This window comes from Bufo bufo, chromosome 3 (genome assembly GCF_905171765.1).
Source record: "Bufo bufo chromosome 3, aBufBuf1.1, whole genome shotgun sequence".
Taxonomy (NCBI): Eukaryota; Metazoa; Chordata; class Amphibia; order Anura; family Bufonidae; genus Bufo; species Bufo bufo.
The window spans coordinates 354,484,193-354,502,712 of NC_053391.1; the positions used below are offsets into that span (position 1 = coordinate 354,484,193).

At 43.6% G+C, this 18,520-nt stretch overlaps 1 protein-coding gene across 3 annotated transcripts in view; it reads left to right on the forward strand.

The window, feature by feature from the left end:
- Nucleotides 1-3,441: 3,441 nt before the first annotated feature.
- Nucleotides 3,442-18,520, forward strand: part of MYOM3 (myomesin 3) — a 191,574-nt gene continuing 176,495 nt past the window's right edge. For all 3 annotated transcript variants that reach the window (XM_040424500.1, XM_040424502.1, XM_040424501.1), the window contains exons 1-2: nt 3,442-3,576; nt 10,898-11,029. In XM_040424500.1, coding sequence (XP_040280434.1) covers nt 10,923-11,029 — 107 coding nt within the window. In that variant the 5' untranslated portion in view covers nt 3,442-3,576; nt 10,898-10,922. The remainder of the gene's footprint in view (nt 3,577-10,897; nt 11,030-18,520) is intronic.

Consider the following 18,520-nt stretch of genomic DNA (forward strand, 5'->3'; position numbering starts at 1 on the left):
TAATTAGCCCCTATTATGCCTTCAATTAGCCCCCATTATGCCTCTCATGATTAGCCCCTATTATGCCCCCAGCAGCCACATTTTTTATAAAATAAAAAACCACTTACCTCTCCTGCTCCTGGACACCGCCTGCAATTTTCTCTCTCCTCAGTCGACTGTGCTCTGAACTGGCACGCACAGCGTGAGGTCACAAAGCGCCCTCACGCTGTTCGCAGCCCTGCACAGCCGACAGCGGAGGACCAGGAAGTGGTAAGTACAGAGCGTTTACCACTTCCTGGTCCTTCGGTACTAATGAGCGCTTCCATAATGGAAGCACTCATTAGTATTCACCGGCCTGCTTTGGGGGAATCAGCGGGAGGGGCACCTGGGGGAGGCAAAGAATAACATAGGGGGGGCAATTGCCCCCCCCCCTCGCCCGCCTGTAGCGACGCCACTACACTTTAGAGACTTTTCACTGTCACCACCCTTGCCGGACATCGTGGTCAAACAACTAAAGAGGCCCAAGAATGATAGGCCAGGTTCTTCTTGTTAGTTAATCTGTAGTGTAGCATGTTCCCCTTTACATGTTTATTCCCTTTAGAGGTCTGGTTTGAGTGATTGTAGTGTTAGGGAGCCGCTGAAATGACGACATATGGTGAAAAAGGGGAAAACTGTTGTGGAAAAATTATTGTTCGCCGTATGGTCGCCATCTATCCTATGGAGATGCGCAGATTCGTTCGCATTCGCATCGCGCAGAAACTTTTGCACGATGGTCTGGTCTTCCCGACCTGTAGCTGATTTGTGCCCGGCCTGGTATTACTGCAGGATACTAGTGTCATGGCGCCGGCTTTGGCGGGAGGGATGGGGACCATCGAACAAAGGTTTCTTCATCCACGAGGATAAGCGTGGCAACGGAAAGGGCTCGAATAAGTGTGCGAACGCGCGAACATAAGTTTGCGCGATCATTCACATCTTCGCCAGCCAATCACTTCATACCATAACCTGTCTCTCCATTGGTCATGATTGTAAGACCGCTTTCCAGCCAATCACTTCATACCATAACCTGTCTCTCCATTGGTCATGATTGTAAGACCGCCTTCCAGCCAATCACTTCATACCATAACCTGTCTCTCCATTGGTCATGATTGTAAGACCGCCTTCCAGCCAATCACTTCATACCATAACCTGTCTCTCCATTGGTCATGATTGTAAGACCGCCTTCCATCTTCTGGTATAAATAAACCTTGCCTAGCTGTTGGAGGCAGGCACATTATTGGATCCTACTTGAGAACGTCTCTGTGATGTTATTTTGGAGGAATTGCGCACACATCGATGCACACTACACCAAGGATTTCCCGATTGTACTTCTGGCGGTCGTTTTCGGTTGTGAGAACGAGACAAGGGAGCAAACGGCGATATCAATATTGAAGAGATCTCCCAATGTGTCGTACAGATTTTCCTCTGTATCAGGCTCAGGTAAACCTCTGATCCGTATATTTTTTCTGTGCCACCTATTATATACAGTATTTCTGATTGGAGAGAGCCTGACCTTTTGAATCCTGGCAGTTCCATAGACCAGGTGTGGTCAATCTTCTCCTGAGAGAGAGGCAGGCATGTTTAAATGATACCATTATAGTGAAGGGGTGATACAGAAACAGCTGAGTAAATGATCTCAATCAGTGAAAGCCCTACAAATCTGGCTGAAACCAATGAGACAATACCAAGCATAGTGAGAGCAATGACAAGGGGTGAGTTGTTTCACCTTGACTTGCTGCCAACTGAGAGAAAAGTAGGAACAAAGAAATTAGATCTGTAAAAACTAATATGCCAATGGCAGCTGTCAAAAATCTACTTCTTGTCTTAGGGTCTGAAAGAAAGACAAGCCTAGAGTAGTAACAGCTGCATAGCTGAGTGCTCATAAGTGTTAACTGCAAAGCATCATGGAGGCTCTGAAATCCATCTCTTAGATGAAAGTATTGTACCTTCTATGCAAAAATATAAGGGCTAAACTAGAGGCAGTCAATATGACATTTCGTGGAAGCCTTAAGTGCGGCCCTTGACTTCACCAAAGGGCTGAACATGGGAACAGTGCTGCAGTAACCAGCTCTATCCACTGCTCAACTGACAGAGCTATGTAGTTCTGGTGTAGACTTCTGCAGTGCTGGAGCTACAGCAGAACAGCTGATCACCAGGTATGTTGGACCCCTGCTCATTAGATGGTGATGGTCTATCCTTGGGGCAACCCCTTAAAGGGTTAATCTCTGTCACTCACCCTCGCATTCAACATTACATAGTTGGGGGATTTTTTGTTTTTACATAAAGGGGTTATCTGGGATATTGATATTGATGACCTTTCTTTAGGATAGATCATCAGTATGCTATCAGATGAGATCCCGAGGGTTGGATCAGGTGTAAGAAGAGGCTGCAGTGCTCTGTGAGCACTTAAGGGCTATGTACACCTTTGGGGGCATTTTTCTCTTTGCATCATACTCATTTTGAGCTAAAAATATTTTTTAAATTGTTCTTTATTAAAAAAATTGAATCCTACGATGCTCTAGTAGAACCCTTTGGATTTTCTGTCTTTTTCGTCTGACCAAGAGCTGACGGACTCCTTATCTCTGCCTTCTGACCTCCTAAACACTCATTATAGCTCATTATAGGTTTATTAGATGAACAGCACAAAGTGAAAGTGAAAAGACCAGTCACACAGATAGAAAAACAGTTAACCCTTTGTGACAGAACAGCTCAATATTCTTAATAAAGACCAATTGAAAAAAAGATTTTTAGCCAAAAATGAGTAAAATGCAATCATTAAAAAAATTGCCTCGGAAGGTGTACATAGCCTTTAAGTCTCTTCCTAGGCCAGTGACATCAACATACATTGGTCATGTGGCTTAGACACAGCTCGGTCCCATTCAAGTGAATGGGGCAGAGCTGCCATACCAAGCACAGACACTATACAATGTACGGCACTGTGCTTAGTGAGCTGTGAAGAGACTGCAGCACTGACCGGAGTTCTGGTGAGAGTAGCTGCCAGGCTGCCTAAAGATAGGTCATCAATATCAAATTCCTAGATAACAATGGAATGGTGCATTGTTTATGAAGTATTCATAAATGTATGTGCCTTAGTATACATAAATAGTTCTATAGTAACATATCATGGGGACATACTATGCATCTATATACAGCTGTTTAAATAGATGGGAGAACATTTTGAGGTTCAACCATAACTTTAATTAAATGAGATAGTTTCATCTTTGTTCTTTTTAAATGTCAGTGTCCAGAACTTAATCCAACTCCCTCCCAATGGCCTTTCTTAAATCCATCTTAATCCCTAGTATATTTATACACCCATAGTGTATTCTCTCATCCTGGTACAAAATAGAAGATGCACTATGTACTGAGACTTTTGTTGAAAGTAAACCAGAGATTGTTTGGGATCATAGTTTACAAGGTTCATCTCTCAAAGAGCAGCTATTTTTATATTGCTTATAATCAGCCCCTTTTTTAAGTGTCCCTCTGATGTCACCAGCCGAGATAGGGGACTGTGGTTATTCTTTCTGAGCAACACGTTCTTGAACAGACACAGCAATAATCGTGAGTAATCACTTTTCAATATTATTTTAGTTTTATATATTTTTGGGCTTATACATCCATACATTGTCTCTTTATAGTGATAATTCTAAGGATCTAGAAAATATTAAATTACCATAGTTTGTTAAACTGTGGGGAGTTTAATATGTAGACATAAACTGAAAGACGCAAACATAGGTACAAGCTAAGGAATAGAAGTAGTTAGTATTTTGTAGTACTGCTTACTGAATGTAAGAATGTATTAGGAGAACATTGCAAATGTAGATGCATACTAGAGTACAATTCAAGAGGGAAAAGGCAACACATAAAATATTAGGGAAAGGCGAATGGCTTCTGTTTATCGACCAGGTAACAAACCATTGACTCCAAGTAATATATCAAACTGAATTCCACTAGTAAGCAAAAAAAGCTAAAAAGGTCTGGGTTTGAACTGGTACCCAAGCAAAACAATATGTAAAGCTAAGATACCATGCCAGCTAGTGATACCACAGACAGATTTATTTCATCCTAAGGATTATAAAACAGACACCAAGCATTTACCACATAGAGGTATAGGAGACAGTAGGCAATCACACTGAATAGATAGACAATCATATTTAATTATTACTTGATATGATTTGCATAGACCTGTCAGTGGAACAAAGTACTGTAAAGTTGTATGTTGACTTGTTAACCTATCTAAATATTCACATATTTCTTCTGATGTCAGGAGTGAAAGGGTGGTTACACGTAATTGCATATCCCACCTCTGAGTCTCCACCTATCTTCCTAAAACCCCATCCTGCAAGCCGTACTGGGCTGTTTCCATGACTTTCATAGAAGTAAACGGAGGGAACCGTGCAAAAGCATACCTACCAATCCAGTCCTATCCTGCTACTCCCCGGTTCACGAGATGGCTGCAGGTCCCATAGGTGGGACCCACATCTATTAAATACATATGACATATCCACTGGAAATGCCAATGTCTAACATGGGGATACCCCTTTAATGATGAGATGACCAAATTGACACTAAAAAAAAACAATAAAAGCCTTATGTAGTGTACAAAAATTAAAACTATTAATCCCATTCTTTATCATTAATAAATAAGTAGGAAAATAGTGGATCCAACACTGAACCTTGGAATACACTATTTCTAACTTGTCATCATTCAGAGTAAATTCCCCTTTACACTGACTGATGTTACAAAGCATTCATTCATTCATGACAATTGCTTTCTTGTCAGAGGAGGCGAGAGCTGCTTTTACATGCAGCAATCACCTTCACTGTATGAGGATAAGCAATGGCTACAATGATCACTTTTTCCCAAATAGATTCTTAGTTTCTGGGCAGCAGATCTCTCTTTACACATAACCATCTGCTGCCCAGAAACAATGGTTTTGGTTGTGCCCCAACAATGCTTTCACCCAATGAACGTGCATCATAGTGGCATAACTACAACTGACTGGGCCCCACAGCAAATTTTTGAACGGGGCCCCCCAGCAACTTCTTTGCAACCCCCAACTCTTGTGCCACCCTCACTCCTGTGGCTAGTCAAGATAGAGCTGTCAGATGAGGCCAGCCATTTCCTACAGTGCGTCTCTATATAATGTCATTGTATAATACCGTTGAAGCAACCCTGACAATAAAATCTTTGTCTTCCTCCTGAGGGGGTCCCTTGTGGGTTTGGGCCCTAAAGCAGCTGCTTCCCCTGCTTACCCTATAGCTACGCCCCATGTGTAAAGGGACCTTAAGAATCATTTATCTGCAATCTTGGGATACGATCCTTAATCCAGTTTACTGCCCAGTTGCAAAATATAGACCCTATTTTACCCATTATGAGGGACAGTGTCAAACACCTTTGCAAAGTCCAAAAGTCCAATATATCCAAAGCTGCCGCACCTTACAGACTTCTGCTCATCACTTCATAAATCAGGTTAGTTTGACAACTTCTGTCCTTGGTAAAGCCAGGCTGGCTATCACTTATGATATTACTAATGTCACATACTCCTGTGTATAATCCCTTGATATTCTTTAATTACAGCCGTGTATCTTAACCCCTTAAGGACTTAGGACGTACCGGTACGGCATGGTTCCCGAATCCTTAAGGACCCATGACGTACCGGTACGTCATGGCTTTAATTTGCTATTCCGGCGAAGCGGGGGTTAATCGGAACGGGATTTCGGCTGAAATCATTCAGCCGGCATCCCGTAACAATGCAGGGGGGGGTCATTTGACCCCCCCGTATCGACGATCGCAGAAAACCGCAGGTCAATTCAGACCTGCGGTTTTCTGCGTTTCCGGTCCATTCGGGTGTCCTGTGACCCGATGAACCGGAAAAAGACTGCGATCGGTGGCGTAATTATACAGCACCTATCGCAGTCCGAGGATTTGGAGAGGCGGTGCTGGCCCTGGTGCTGAACGCCGCTGTCCAGGGTGCTGATTGGTGCAGGGGAGAGAGGCGCGAGATTCAAACTTCCTGCGCTCCTCTCTCCCCTCCTCTTCCTGTCCAGCACCCTGACCGTGCAGCACCGTCCAGCGTCCAGCTCCTGAGTCCCCCTAATCGTAATCCATCACCCTCCTGCACCCATCGCCACCCAGGTAGGTTAGGGTCAGTGAGGGAGAGGCACCGTTAGGAAGGGAAAGAAGGGAAAAGTTAGAAGAACAAAAAAAGCTTTTACACTAAACTTTTCTTTCTTTCTGATCCATCTATCAGACCCCAGACCCCCCCCCCTGCCACATGCTAGGGATCCTGTGGCCCACCCTAGTACGAGCCGCCCTGGGGTTCGTACTGGTTTCCCGGCCCACCAAATAAGTCCACCGGAGCCCCCTGCCGATGAACTTAGCTGGTGTCCCCCAGTGGACTTTGAGCCTGAGATTCCGGATTTTGCTGGCAATCCTGGAATCCAGATTCCCACAGTGGGGTTTACTGAAATTGACTATTTTAGTTTTTTTTTCAGTAACCCACTGGTGAATCTGATGGTGGAGCAGACGAATCTGTACGCCCAACAGTTCGTCGCTCAAAACCCAGGCTCATTTTTGGCTAGACCCGGTGGCTGGACGCCGGTCAGTGCAGCCGAGATGAGGACATTTTGGGGCCTCGTGCTGCATATGGGTCTAGTCCAAAAACCCAGTGTCAGACAATACTGGAGTGGGGACGTCCTATACCAGACCCCACTGTACAGTATGATTATGACACGTCCCCGGTTTGAGGCCATCCGGAAATGTCTGCATTATTCCGATAATGCAGCATGTCCACCCCGAGGTGATCCTGCCTATGACCGGCTGTATAAGATACGGCCGGTCATCGATCACTTTGGGGCCACATTTCAGCAGGCCTACGTACCTGGAAGGGAGGTCGCGGTTGATGAGTCTCTCGTTGCGTTCAAGGGGAGACTCAGTTTCCGCCAATATATTCCCACAAAGCGGGCGAGGTATGGCGTGAAGCTATACAAAATTTGTGAGAGTACCTCAGGGTTCACTTACAAATTTTGTGTGTACGAGGGGCGAGATTCCAGGATTCAACCCCCAGAATGTCCCCCCACTCTGGGTGTTACCGGGAAACTCGTGTGGGACCTTATGTACCCACTGCTGGATAACGGTTACCACTTGTACGTGGACAACTTTTATACCAGCATTCCCTTGTTCAGGTCCCTTGCCGCCAGATCCACGTTCGCTTGTGGGACCGTGCGGAAAAATCAACGCGGCCTCCCTGCCCACCCCCTCCAGGTACCTATCCCCAGGGGTGAGACCCGTGCACTTACCAGTGGAAACCTGTTGCTGGTCAGATATAAGGACAAGAGGGATGTCCTTATGCTGTCCACAATCCACGGTAACAGCACCACCCCAGTCCCTGTGCGAGGTACCGCGGCAACGGTCCTCAAGCCCGATTGTATCGTCGACTACAATCGGTATATGGGAGGAGTTGATCTCTCTGATCAAGTCCTCAAGCCATATAATGCCATGCGCAAAACCCGGGCATGGTACAAAAAAGTTGCGGTCTACTTGGTACACGTTGCCATGTACAACTCTTTTGTACTATCCCGAAGCGCTGGCAGCACAGGGACATTCCTCCAATTCTATGAGGCAGTCCTCAAAGACCTGATCTTTTCGGACCGGGAAAGAGCAGGCCGGAGTACCTCGGGAATTGGAGGCGCCCGGATCGTCCCTGGCCAACACTTTCCAGGTGTGGTCCCCCATACTGGAAAGAAGGGACGAACCCAAAAAAGATGCAGAGTGTGTCACAAGAGGGGGATACGGAAGGACACCACTACTCAATGTGACACGTGCCCCGATCATCCGGGCCTCTGCATTATCAATTTCTTCAGGGAGTATCACACTTCCATGGAGTACTAAATTTTTATAATCCCCAACAGTCCACTAGAGAACATAAAAAACTATGGCTCTCAGACTTTGGAGACACGGAAACAATTTTTTTTCCCCAAAAAAATATTAGTTTTAGAGCAGGCATCCTCAAACTGCGGCCCTCCAGATGTTGCAAAACTATAACTCCCAGCATGCCCAGACAACCTACAGCCATCAGCAGGGCATGGTGGGAATTGTAGTTTTACAACATCTGGAGGGCCGCAGTTTTTAGGATGCCTGCTTAGTGTCTCCAAAGTCTGAGAGCCATACATATTGGGCATCGTCGCGTGCGTAAAAGTCGTCGCTATAAAAATAACTTTTGACCAAACGCCTCGGATGAACGGTGTTAAAAATATAAAATAAAAACGGTGCCAAAACACCCATTTTTGGGCAAAATTTCCATTTGAATCCTTTTTGCCGGTAATAAAGCAAGGGTTAACAGCCAAACAAAACTCAATATTTATGGCCCTGATTCTGTAGTTTGCAGAAACACCCCATATGTGGTCGTAAATGGCTATATAGCCGCACGGCAGGGCATAGAACGAAGGGAACTCCATACGGTTTCTGGAAGGCAGATTTTGATGGACAGTTTTTTTTTTGACACCATGTCCCATTAGAAGCCCCCCCTGATGTAGCCTAGACTAGAAACTCCAAAAAAGTGACCCCATCTAAGAAACTACACCCCTCAAGGTATTCAAAAGTTACTTTACAAACTATGTTAACCCTTTAGGTGTTCCACAAAACTAAATAGCGAATGTAGAAACAATTTTTAAAAAATTTTTTTTGTTACATTGCCTCAAAAAAGAGTAATATAGAGCAACCAAAAATCATATTTACCCCTAAAATAGTCCCAAAACAACAACCACCTTATCCCGTAGTTTCCTAGATAGGGTCACTTTTATGGAGTTTCTACTCTAGGGGTGCATCAGGGGGCTTGAAAGGGTACATGGTGTAAATAAACCAGTCCAGCAAAATCTGCCTTCCAAAAACCATATGACGTTCCCCTTCTTCTATGTCCTGCCGTTTAGCCAAATAGTAGTTTACGACCACATATGGGGTGTTTCTGCAAACTACAGAATCAGGGCAACCCATTTTAAGTTTTGTTTGGCAGTTAACCCTTGGTTTACTCCTGGAATATTATATATTGGAAAATTTTCCAAAAAATAGAAATTTCTAAATTGTTTCTCCATCTGTCAATAATTCTTGTGGAACACCTAAAGGGTTAACAAAGTTTGTAAACCCAGTTTTGAATACCTTGAGGGGTGTACTTTCTTAGATGGAGTCACTTTTTTGAAATTTCTATTCTAGGGGTGCAACAGGGGGCTTCAAATGGGACATGGTATAAACGAAACCAGTCCTGCAAAATCTGCCTTCCAAAACCCATATGGTGTTCCCCTCCTTCTATGTGCTCCCGTTTGGCCAAACAGTAGTTTACGACCACATTTGGGGTGTTTTTGCAAACTACAGAATCAGGGCAACCCATTTTGAGTTTTGTTTGGCAGTTAACCCCTGTTTTACTCCTGGAAAAAATGTATTATATTGGAAAATTTTCAAAAAAATTGAAATTTCTAAATTGTTTCTCCATCTGCCAATAACTCTTGTGGAGCACCTAAAGGGTTAACAAAGTTTGTAAACCCAGTTTTGAATACCTTGAGGGGTGTACTTTCTTAGATGGAGTCACTTTTTTGAAATTTCTATTCTAGGGGTGCAACAGGGGGCTTCAAATGGGACATGGTATAAACAAAACCAGTCCTGCAAAATCTGCCTTCCAAAACCCATATGGTGTTCCCCTCCTTCTATGTGCTCCCGTTTGGCCAAACAGTAGTTTACGACCACATATGGGGTGTTTTTGCAAACTACAGAATCAGGGCAACCCATTTTGAGTTTTGTTTGGCAGTTAACCCCTGTTTTACTCCTGGAAAAAATTGATTATATTGGAAAATTTTCCAAAAAATTGAAATTTCTAAATTGTTTCTCCATCTGCCATTAACTCTTGTGGAAGACCTAAAGGGTTAATACAGTTTGAAAAAACTGTTTTGAATACCTTGAGGGGTGTAGTTTCTAGAATGGGGTCATTTTTGGGAGGTTTCTATTATCTAAGCCTCACAATATGACTTCAAATCTGAACTGGTCCATAAAAAGTGGGATTTTGAAGATTTGTGAAAATTTCAAAATTTGCTTCTAAACTTCTAAGCCTTGTAACATCCCCAAAAAATAAAATATCATTCCCAAAATGCTACAAACATGAAGTAGACATATGGGGAATGTAAAGTCATCACAATTTTTGGGGGTATTACTATGTATTACAGAGGTAGAGAAACTGAAACTTTGAAATTTGCTAATTTTTCAAAATTTTCGGTAAAAATTTTATTTTTTTATGCAAAAAAATTAACTTTTTTGACCCAATTTTAGCAGTGTCATGAAGTACAATATGTGACGAAAAAACAATCTCAGAATGGCCTGGGTAAGTCAAAGCGTTTTAAAGTTATGAGCACTTAAAGTGACACTGGTCAGATTTGCAAAAAATGGCCAAGTCCTTAAGGTGAAATAGGGCTGAGTCCTTAAGGGGTTAAAAAGGATCATTATGAATATTCATTAATGGTCACATCCCTGTTCGACCCACTTATAATAAATCATTTAGCATCTGTCCTTATATGCTAGTAGACATATTAGCATCCCTCACTATTATTATTGTCAAGCCTCATCCAGTGGGTGTGAGGCATAAAACACACCTAGCAGCCAGCCAAGGAGTAATAAATGATTTAGTAAAGACAATTTTTTATTTTTTTCAAAGTCAAATACTTATTAATGTGTATATTTTATTAATAAATCATACTTTTAGCAAAATGCTGATGTTTACTGTGTGATGACTTTACTTCTGAGGAACATATGGACCCTATAGCATTAACACATATATGGCTATACACTGAATTAAAATTTGAAACTACAGAGCAGACAGACATCCTTCTTGCTTTCTAGATACCTTGAGAAGTCTGTGTCTGAGATGGAGAAGACTATTAGATATGTCCACAGAGAAGAAGAGGAGTCTGAGCAAAACAAGCGGAAACTTCAAATGGAAACAGCAACTACCAAGAAGAAATTTAGAACAAGGTCAGTCTATCATTAAACAGATACACCCAGTTCTTAGCACACTTGTGAGGCTGGATCATTGTAATAATTAAGGGTTACAATTAAGGGTTACATAAAATATGTTTGATTGTGAGTGGGTTTCTCGGCCACATTGCAGTCGCTGCATGGGGCTATACCCCTAAAGGTGAGACCAGATGGACCTGGCATTAGGAACCAGATGTACCAGCAACATGATACCCTGTGATACCTTATATTCAGGTGACCCTTCTAGGAACAGTAAATCACTTTGTAACATACACTTTTAGTACATTTTAAAGGTTCATGGGCTACATAGGGGGGCCTATCAAAATATAAAAGTACTAGTTAGCTTCATTTAAACATCCATGTCAATGACGACATCTGTGATGAGATAGTCATCCGTTCGTTCATAAAGATGTTCTTGAGGAATCTGTGTCCGTTTTTTTGCCCTCCGTGTGTCATCTGTATTCCATGGACACTGCTAGGATGAAAATGAATTTATAGAGCATCTCCTTGCAACGATCCGTGAAAACCACAGACCAGCCACGGATAGCATTCATGTTACGTCTGTGTTTTTTTCACGGACCTACAGACTATAATGTGCATGGGTAATCCGCATTCATGGACAGCACACATCCATGATTTACTAACGTGTGAAAGAGGACTTAGGCTTCATTTAGAGGGGATTGTCTGGTACAGCAAAACGTGATAAAAAAAACTTAACACTGTGTGTTTGCTGCTGGCTGGAAGCTCACTAATCAGTGAGAGAATCAAGCAGCAAGTAGAAATTTCCACTATGGCACCACCACAGGCTGTATCTGTAGGCCATGGATGCAGAGGTGCACCTAGCCTTTCTGCTGCCTGAGGCGAAAACTCAAATGGCAACCCAACCCCACCCCCCCCCCCCCCCCATCCAAAGCCAATTCCTTAACCACTTCCCTCCAGTCCTACTGTTAAAGACATACTTGGAAAACATTACATACAGAGCTACAAAACATAAAGGGTAATACAGCACCACATACTGTGCCCACTGTGCTTCCCAATACTATACTGCAGAAACAGAAAATCCGCTGACCCCTCTTCCCCCTACCTGGTGCTGCCTGAGGCAATCGCCTCACCTCGCCTCATTGGTGGTGTACCCCTGCATGGATACCCCTGCTCCTGTGTAGCCACTTTTCACACTGGCTAATAAGTATAATCCTGAACGGCAACTTCTCTCAACTAACTCTGAATTCCCTAACAGAGTGTTTGAAAAAAGTATTTCAACCAAACAACTGCTTTTAACCCCTTCCCGATGCAGCCATTTAAAAAAAAAAATATTTCACTTTCTTTTTCCCCCTCTGTTTTTCAGGAGCCATAGATATGTATTTTTCTGTTCATATAGTTAAGTTGCAGGACAGGTTGTACTTTCTAATGGTTTCACTTAATATTTTATATGATCTAGTGGGAAGCTGGAAAAAATCTAAATGGGGTGGAATTGGAAAGAAAATGCAATTGTGCCATTGTTTTATGGGTTTCATTTTTACAGTGTATTAGACAGCAAAGTGTATTAGACACCCTGATGCCGCAGACGATTGTCGGGAGGGAAGCGTTCCCTCACGGCAATCGTCAGATAGCTAGCAGAGGACACCGCAGCTATTACAAGCAGTGATGTCCTCCGTTGCATGGGGAGGAGTAATCACTATGCCATCGCTCATCTCCATGCATGGGACCAGTGTGGCGGTGGCAGATCGCTTTTACACAGCGCTATCTGCGGCAGGCACCATTGTGATTTTTAAACATGCTGAAAAATCACAATTGTCAGATGAATGAGCTCATTTATTGGGTATTTGGAGGCAGTATTAGACCCCTTGCAGACGAGTGTTCCTCCCGCAGTGAGTCCGCATCGCAGCACTCGGCCTGAACTCCAATCGCTGCCAGGGGTCACACAGCATTATATTGATTTATGATGCTATGTAACCCTTACAGTTCTGGAATGTACTAGATAACACTGGCATAATGCTACCAGTCTTATCCAATACATTCCAGAACTGTAAGCCAGGGGCGTTGCTAAGGTCTGAAGACATCCGGAGCAAGAGCCCACGTGAAGCCAGGCCCCCATTCCATGAAGCCACGCCGTCATCGCCACGGGGGGGGGGGCCTTAATAGTATTTATTAACCCCTTTCAGTAGTCCCCCTTCAGTGAATGGGGGACTGCTGAATGGGGTTAATTACTACAGTGAAGGTGAAGGGCCTAGCCGTCTGGGCAACCCCACAGATCATCCATAACAGTGCCATCCACAGATCCCCCTCCCTATAACAGTGCCATCCACAGATCCCCCTCCATAACAGTGCCATCCACAGATCCCCCTCCATAACAGTGCCATCCACAGATCCCCCTCCATAACAGTGCCATCCACAGATCCCCCTCCATAGCAGTGCCATCCACAGATCCCCCTCCCTATAACAGTGCCATCCACAGATCCCCTCCCTATAACAGTGCCATCCACCACAGATCCCCCTCCCCATAACAGTGCCATCCACAGATCCCCCTCCCTGCCGCTCACAGGAGTGTTCAACTGTACATTAACATTTTAAACTGTAATCCATCCGTATCCTGCAAGTGCAATTTTAACTTTATAAATCAGATTCAGCGCTCATCTCTAGTCTTACTCAGTCTCAGGCTCAGCTAGTCAGCTCCGGTAACAGCAGGCAGTGCGGGCGGTGATCACTCACTGACGTCACGCGCCTGCGCCGCCTAGTGGGAGGAGCAGGATCCTGACGTCAGTGAGCAAGTGCCGCCCTCACTGTCTGCTGTTACCGGAGCTGCAGTAAGAATCTAGTCAGAGATGAGCGGGCGGTTGCGGCTGATTTCAAGTTAAAAGTTAAGTCTGCAGGGCAGGCGCCAGGCGGATTAGGATTACAGTTTTTTAGAGTTAAAGCGGCGGGGCCGGTGTCGCGCAGGAGAGACAGAGCGCCGGCCGGCCCTGCCAGCATAACATTTGGGGCACTGGTCAAAACATCCGGGGCTCAAGCCCCGAATGTTTTGACCTAACGACGCCCCTGCTGTGAGGGTTACATAGCATCATAAATCAATATAATGCTATGTGACTCCCGGCAGCGATAGGATGTCAGGCCGGGTTCTGCGATGCGGACTCGCTGCTGGAGGAACGCTCGTCTGCAAGGGGCCTTAGACTTCCAGATGATCGCTAATAGGAACACTCATTAGCGATCATCTGCCTGAAAATCTGGAGTCTAATACACCCTTAAAGCTGACATGTTAACTTCATTTTCAGGGTCAGTATGATTACAATGATATCAAATTCTTATAGATTTTTGTTATGTTTTAATACTTTTTAAAAAGTAAAAACCTTTGGGGAAAAAATGATTATTATTTTAAAAAAATATATGTATTTTAATATTTATGTCTATGGAGCAAGAAAACAGCTGATAAATGAAGAACAAGGCATTTTTCTCTGATAAGATATATTACAAAGTTTGTTACTGTATATTTGCCTGCACTATTGATTTATGCACATCATTAGAAAAGATAAATGATTGAAAGTCACTCTCAAACTTTTAACTTTGCAACAGTAAGTATTCAAGGGGTTATAGGGTTGAGTCACAATACTATGGACAAGAGTGGTGCTGTTTCTAACTTCTCATTAGTTAGTGATGTCCGTGGTTTATTCTGTATGTATAGTCAGTTCTACCAAATATCTTCCCAGTTTTGTTAGCATTTTCTAAGCAGTTGTGAGGTCAATACTGTTCACAAAGGGTTAGTTTTAATCATCACCTGTCACTCTTCTCACCCTCCATGTACTGCTCTAGAATGTAGATGTAATGCCAAGTATCTAAAAATGTTTGCATACCATGATAGAATTACATAGGCTTTAATCCTTATTGGCATGGAAAAACTGTCCTCATTAAAACAGATTTATTGGTCCTTTATTGGTCCTTGAAGGAAAATGTCTTAGATTACCTATCCGATGTATGTGGAAAACTATGACAATCCTAGAAGACTACAGATGTGCATCAGCAATATTATATGACGTTATATTGCTTTATATTATTTGGTATACATTAAATATACATTTTACAAAATAAAATAATCTTATCTTGAGACAAAGTGCCTCAGGTACATCAAAAACATGATTTTGCATGTTTCTGTCAATGCTATAGAGTCAGAAAGGATTGGCAGCATGCATGCATTTGCTCCATTCAAAGTTGTAGGGGTGAGGAGGAGCAGAGGACTCCCATGTTAGTGAATGTTAACAAATGAAATGATGAAGATGTATCCCTCAGTGGTCAAACTATGATGCCTGCCTACATCTCCTATCTCCCTATGGGAACTTCCGCCAGTATATTAACTGTCCCTCCCTGTGTCACGCTCTAATGTTGGAGGAAAACCCCACAGCGAACATAGGAAGGAAAGGATAAAGGAAATAAGGCCTGAAAATTAGGGAAGGAATATGGACACCTCCTAGTAAAAACCCTAACCAAAGCCCTGACTAACTACCAGTATGAACAGACCCCAAAGGTAGGCAAGTTCATACACAGGAAAGTGCACGGACTTTCTCCGGAAACAACTGGTATCCCAAAAATTGCACCTCGTGTACAGCAAAAACACACTTCTCTAATTTTGCATACAATTTATTATCCCTTAGGATCTGCAACACCTGTCTAACGTGATCCTGATGTATCTCCATGTCTGGAGAATAAATTAGTATGTCATCCAAATACACGACTACAAACCTCCCCAACAGGTGATGAAAAATGTTATTCACAAAATGCTGGAGAACCGCAGGAGCATTGGTCAACCCAAAAGGCATGACCAGATTCTCAGAGTGACCCTCAGGAGTATTGAAAGACGTCTTCCATTCATCCCCTTCCTTGATCCTGAGCAGATTATATGCCCCCCTTAAAGGGGTTGTCCAAGTTATATTTATTGATGACCTATCCTCAGGATAGGTCATCAATATCAGACCGGCTGGGGTCCGACCCCCGGCACCCCCGCCGATCAGCTGTTTAAAGAGAAGGCGCGTGAGCGACAAGTGTATAGAAGCGATCCGTACTATTGAAATGAATGGGATGGCTTGGGTGTAATTACACCTGCTCACCGCTGCAGATGCAACGGCGAGCAGGTAAACAATGAAGAGGAGGCAGCGCTGGCACGGCGTGCACCTTCTCTTTAAACAGCTGATCGGCGGGGGTGCCGGGTGTTGGACCCCAGCCGATCTGATATTGATGACCTATCCTGAGGATAGGTCATCAATAACTATAACTTGAACAACCCCTTTAAGTCCAACTTAGAGAACACCTTGGCACCAACAATCTGGTTAAACAAATCAGGAATCAAAGGAAGGGGGTAAGGATCACAGACAGTAATCCGATTGAGTTCACGGAAATCCAGACATGGCCTAAGACCTCCGTCTTTTTTTTTTTAACAAAAAAAAACCCACTGCTGCCACTGGGGATTTGGAAGGTCTTATGTGTCCTTTAGCCAAACTCTTAGTAATATACTCTCTCATGGCCAGTCTTTCAGGTCCAAAAAGGTTATACAACCTAGATTTGGGCAATTTAGCTCCGGGAATAAGATTGATAGGACAATCATATTCCCGATGTGGAGGTAAATCCCGATATCCACTCTCAGAAAATACGTTGGCAAAATCAGATATAAATGAAGGCAAGGTCTTAGTAGTTAAAACAGAAAAAGATGTATTAAGACAATTGTCAACGCAACAATCACCCCAATCCAGAATCTGTCTAGCTTGCCAATCGATGGTTGGATTGTGCTTGCTCAACCACAGCAAACCCAGGACCACCGGAGCAGGGAGACCCTCCAACACAAAACACAAGATAAATTCCTGATGAAAGTCACCCATTCTTAATCTGAAATCATGCACCACTTGCAATAAACACTTCTGAGTCAGAGGTGCAGAATCAATAGCAAAAATGAAAATATTTTTCTCTAATGCACTCGGTGACAACCCATGCATACGGACGAACTGAGCATCAACCAGGTTCACCACTGCCCCGCTGTTGATAAACACCTCAATCCCCACAGTTATTTACTTTAGCGCCACCTCAGCAGTCAGGAGAAATTGGGTACTACCAGTCAAAGACAAATGCTCATTTTCTGACTCTCCTATCACCCCTCCAAGAGTCAGATGGGAATTAAACGTCCCTTTTTTTTTACGCTGAATGTATGGACATACTCCGATAAAATTTCCCTCCTGTCCGCAGAAAAAACACAATTCCTTCTTGTGACCAGTATGCTTAAAAGTGGATCCAGGAGTAGCTCCCCTAACTGCAAGGGTTCGTCCCCAGACCTAAAGTCAGGAGTATATTCACCCAAAGTGTCAGAGGAGGACGATACATCATGTGATAGTACGTCCTGAGAGTAGGGGACCCTAGATCTCTCTCTCAGGCATCTATCAATGCGTATGCAAGAGACATAGCAGCCTCCAGAGATACAGGAGTTTCATGAAAGGCCAAAGTGTCCTTAAGCCTCTCTGATAACCCCTGACAAAACTGGCTATGGAGAGTCGGATCGTTCCACTTATTATCCTTAGCCCACCTCCTAACGTCAGCTTCTCCAGTCTTCCCTCTGGTAGCAGAAGGTTCTTTGCCAAGGAAGATCCAGTGCAAAGCTATTCCTCTCTTCCTCAGAAGGCCGGTATAATATTAAAACCATCAACCAGCAACATTTTTCATAGCTTAGCCATAAACTCAGACTCAAACCATCAATAACAACAACTTCAGAGTCCATCCTTTTACACAGGATGACATATGTCAAACCACCCACAACAGGCCAATGACCATAAAATCTTATTAAGGAAGGGCGGGTGGGGGCACAAAGATCCAGCTCCACAGGCTGGTGCAGACAAAAGACAAGACAGCCTGTAGAGCCAGGACAATTATAGCCCCAATCCTAACCTCCTCCACCATTTAGGTACCTGTTATCAGAGTCCAGGTAGCCCTACCTGGGGCCCTGGAACACAATAGGCCCATTACTTTAACCAATTTTGGCTATCACTGGGCGGAATAACCATTCTGCCCAGTGACCCACAAAAAAGAGGCGGGAAATTTTCCCTCCAAAACTAAAGCTAAAAGTAGTATCTTAATCACTGGGCAGAAATCAATCTCAGCCCAGTGATAAAGACTAAATCTAAATGGGACAATGCTGCTATTGCCATGTGGATCCTTCCTTAATGTCCGGGATCCTGTCAGATTGGCTGAAGGCCAGTGATGCTCACAGGATGCCAGTGCATAGAAAGGTAATTTCTACTACAACAAGAGCAGAATGATGATAAAGTACTACTGACTAAACCATGGTGAGAAAAAGATGAATACCAGATTATCTCCCCACTTATAATGACAGGAATGAGTCTTAAAGGGGTTTTAAATGACCCAGTGGGCCCCGGCAAACCGACTTTAATTGCTTAAATCTTGCCTGTGGAAGAAAGTTTCAAATAGACTTACCGTCTTGAAACTGCATGGATCAGCTGTTCG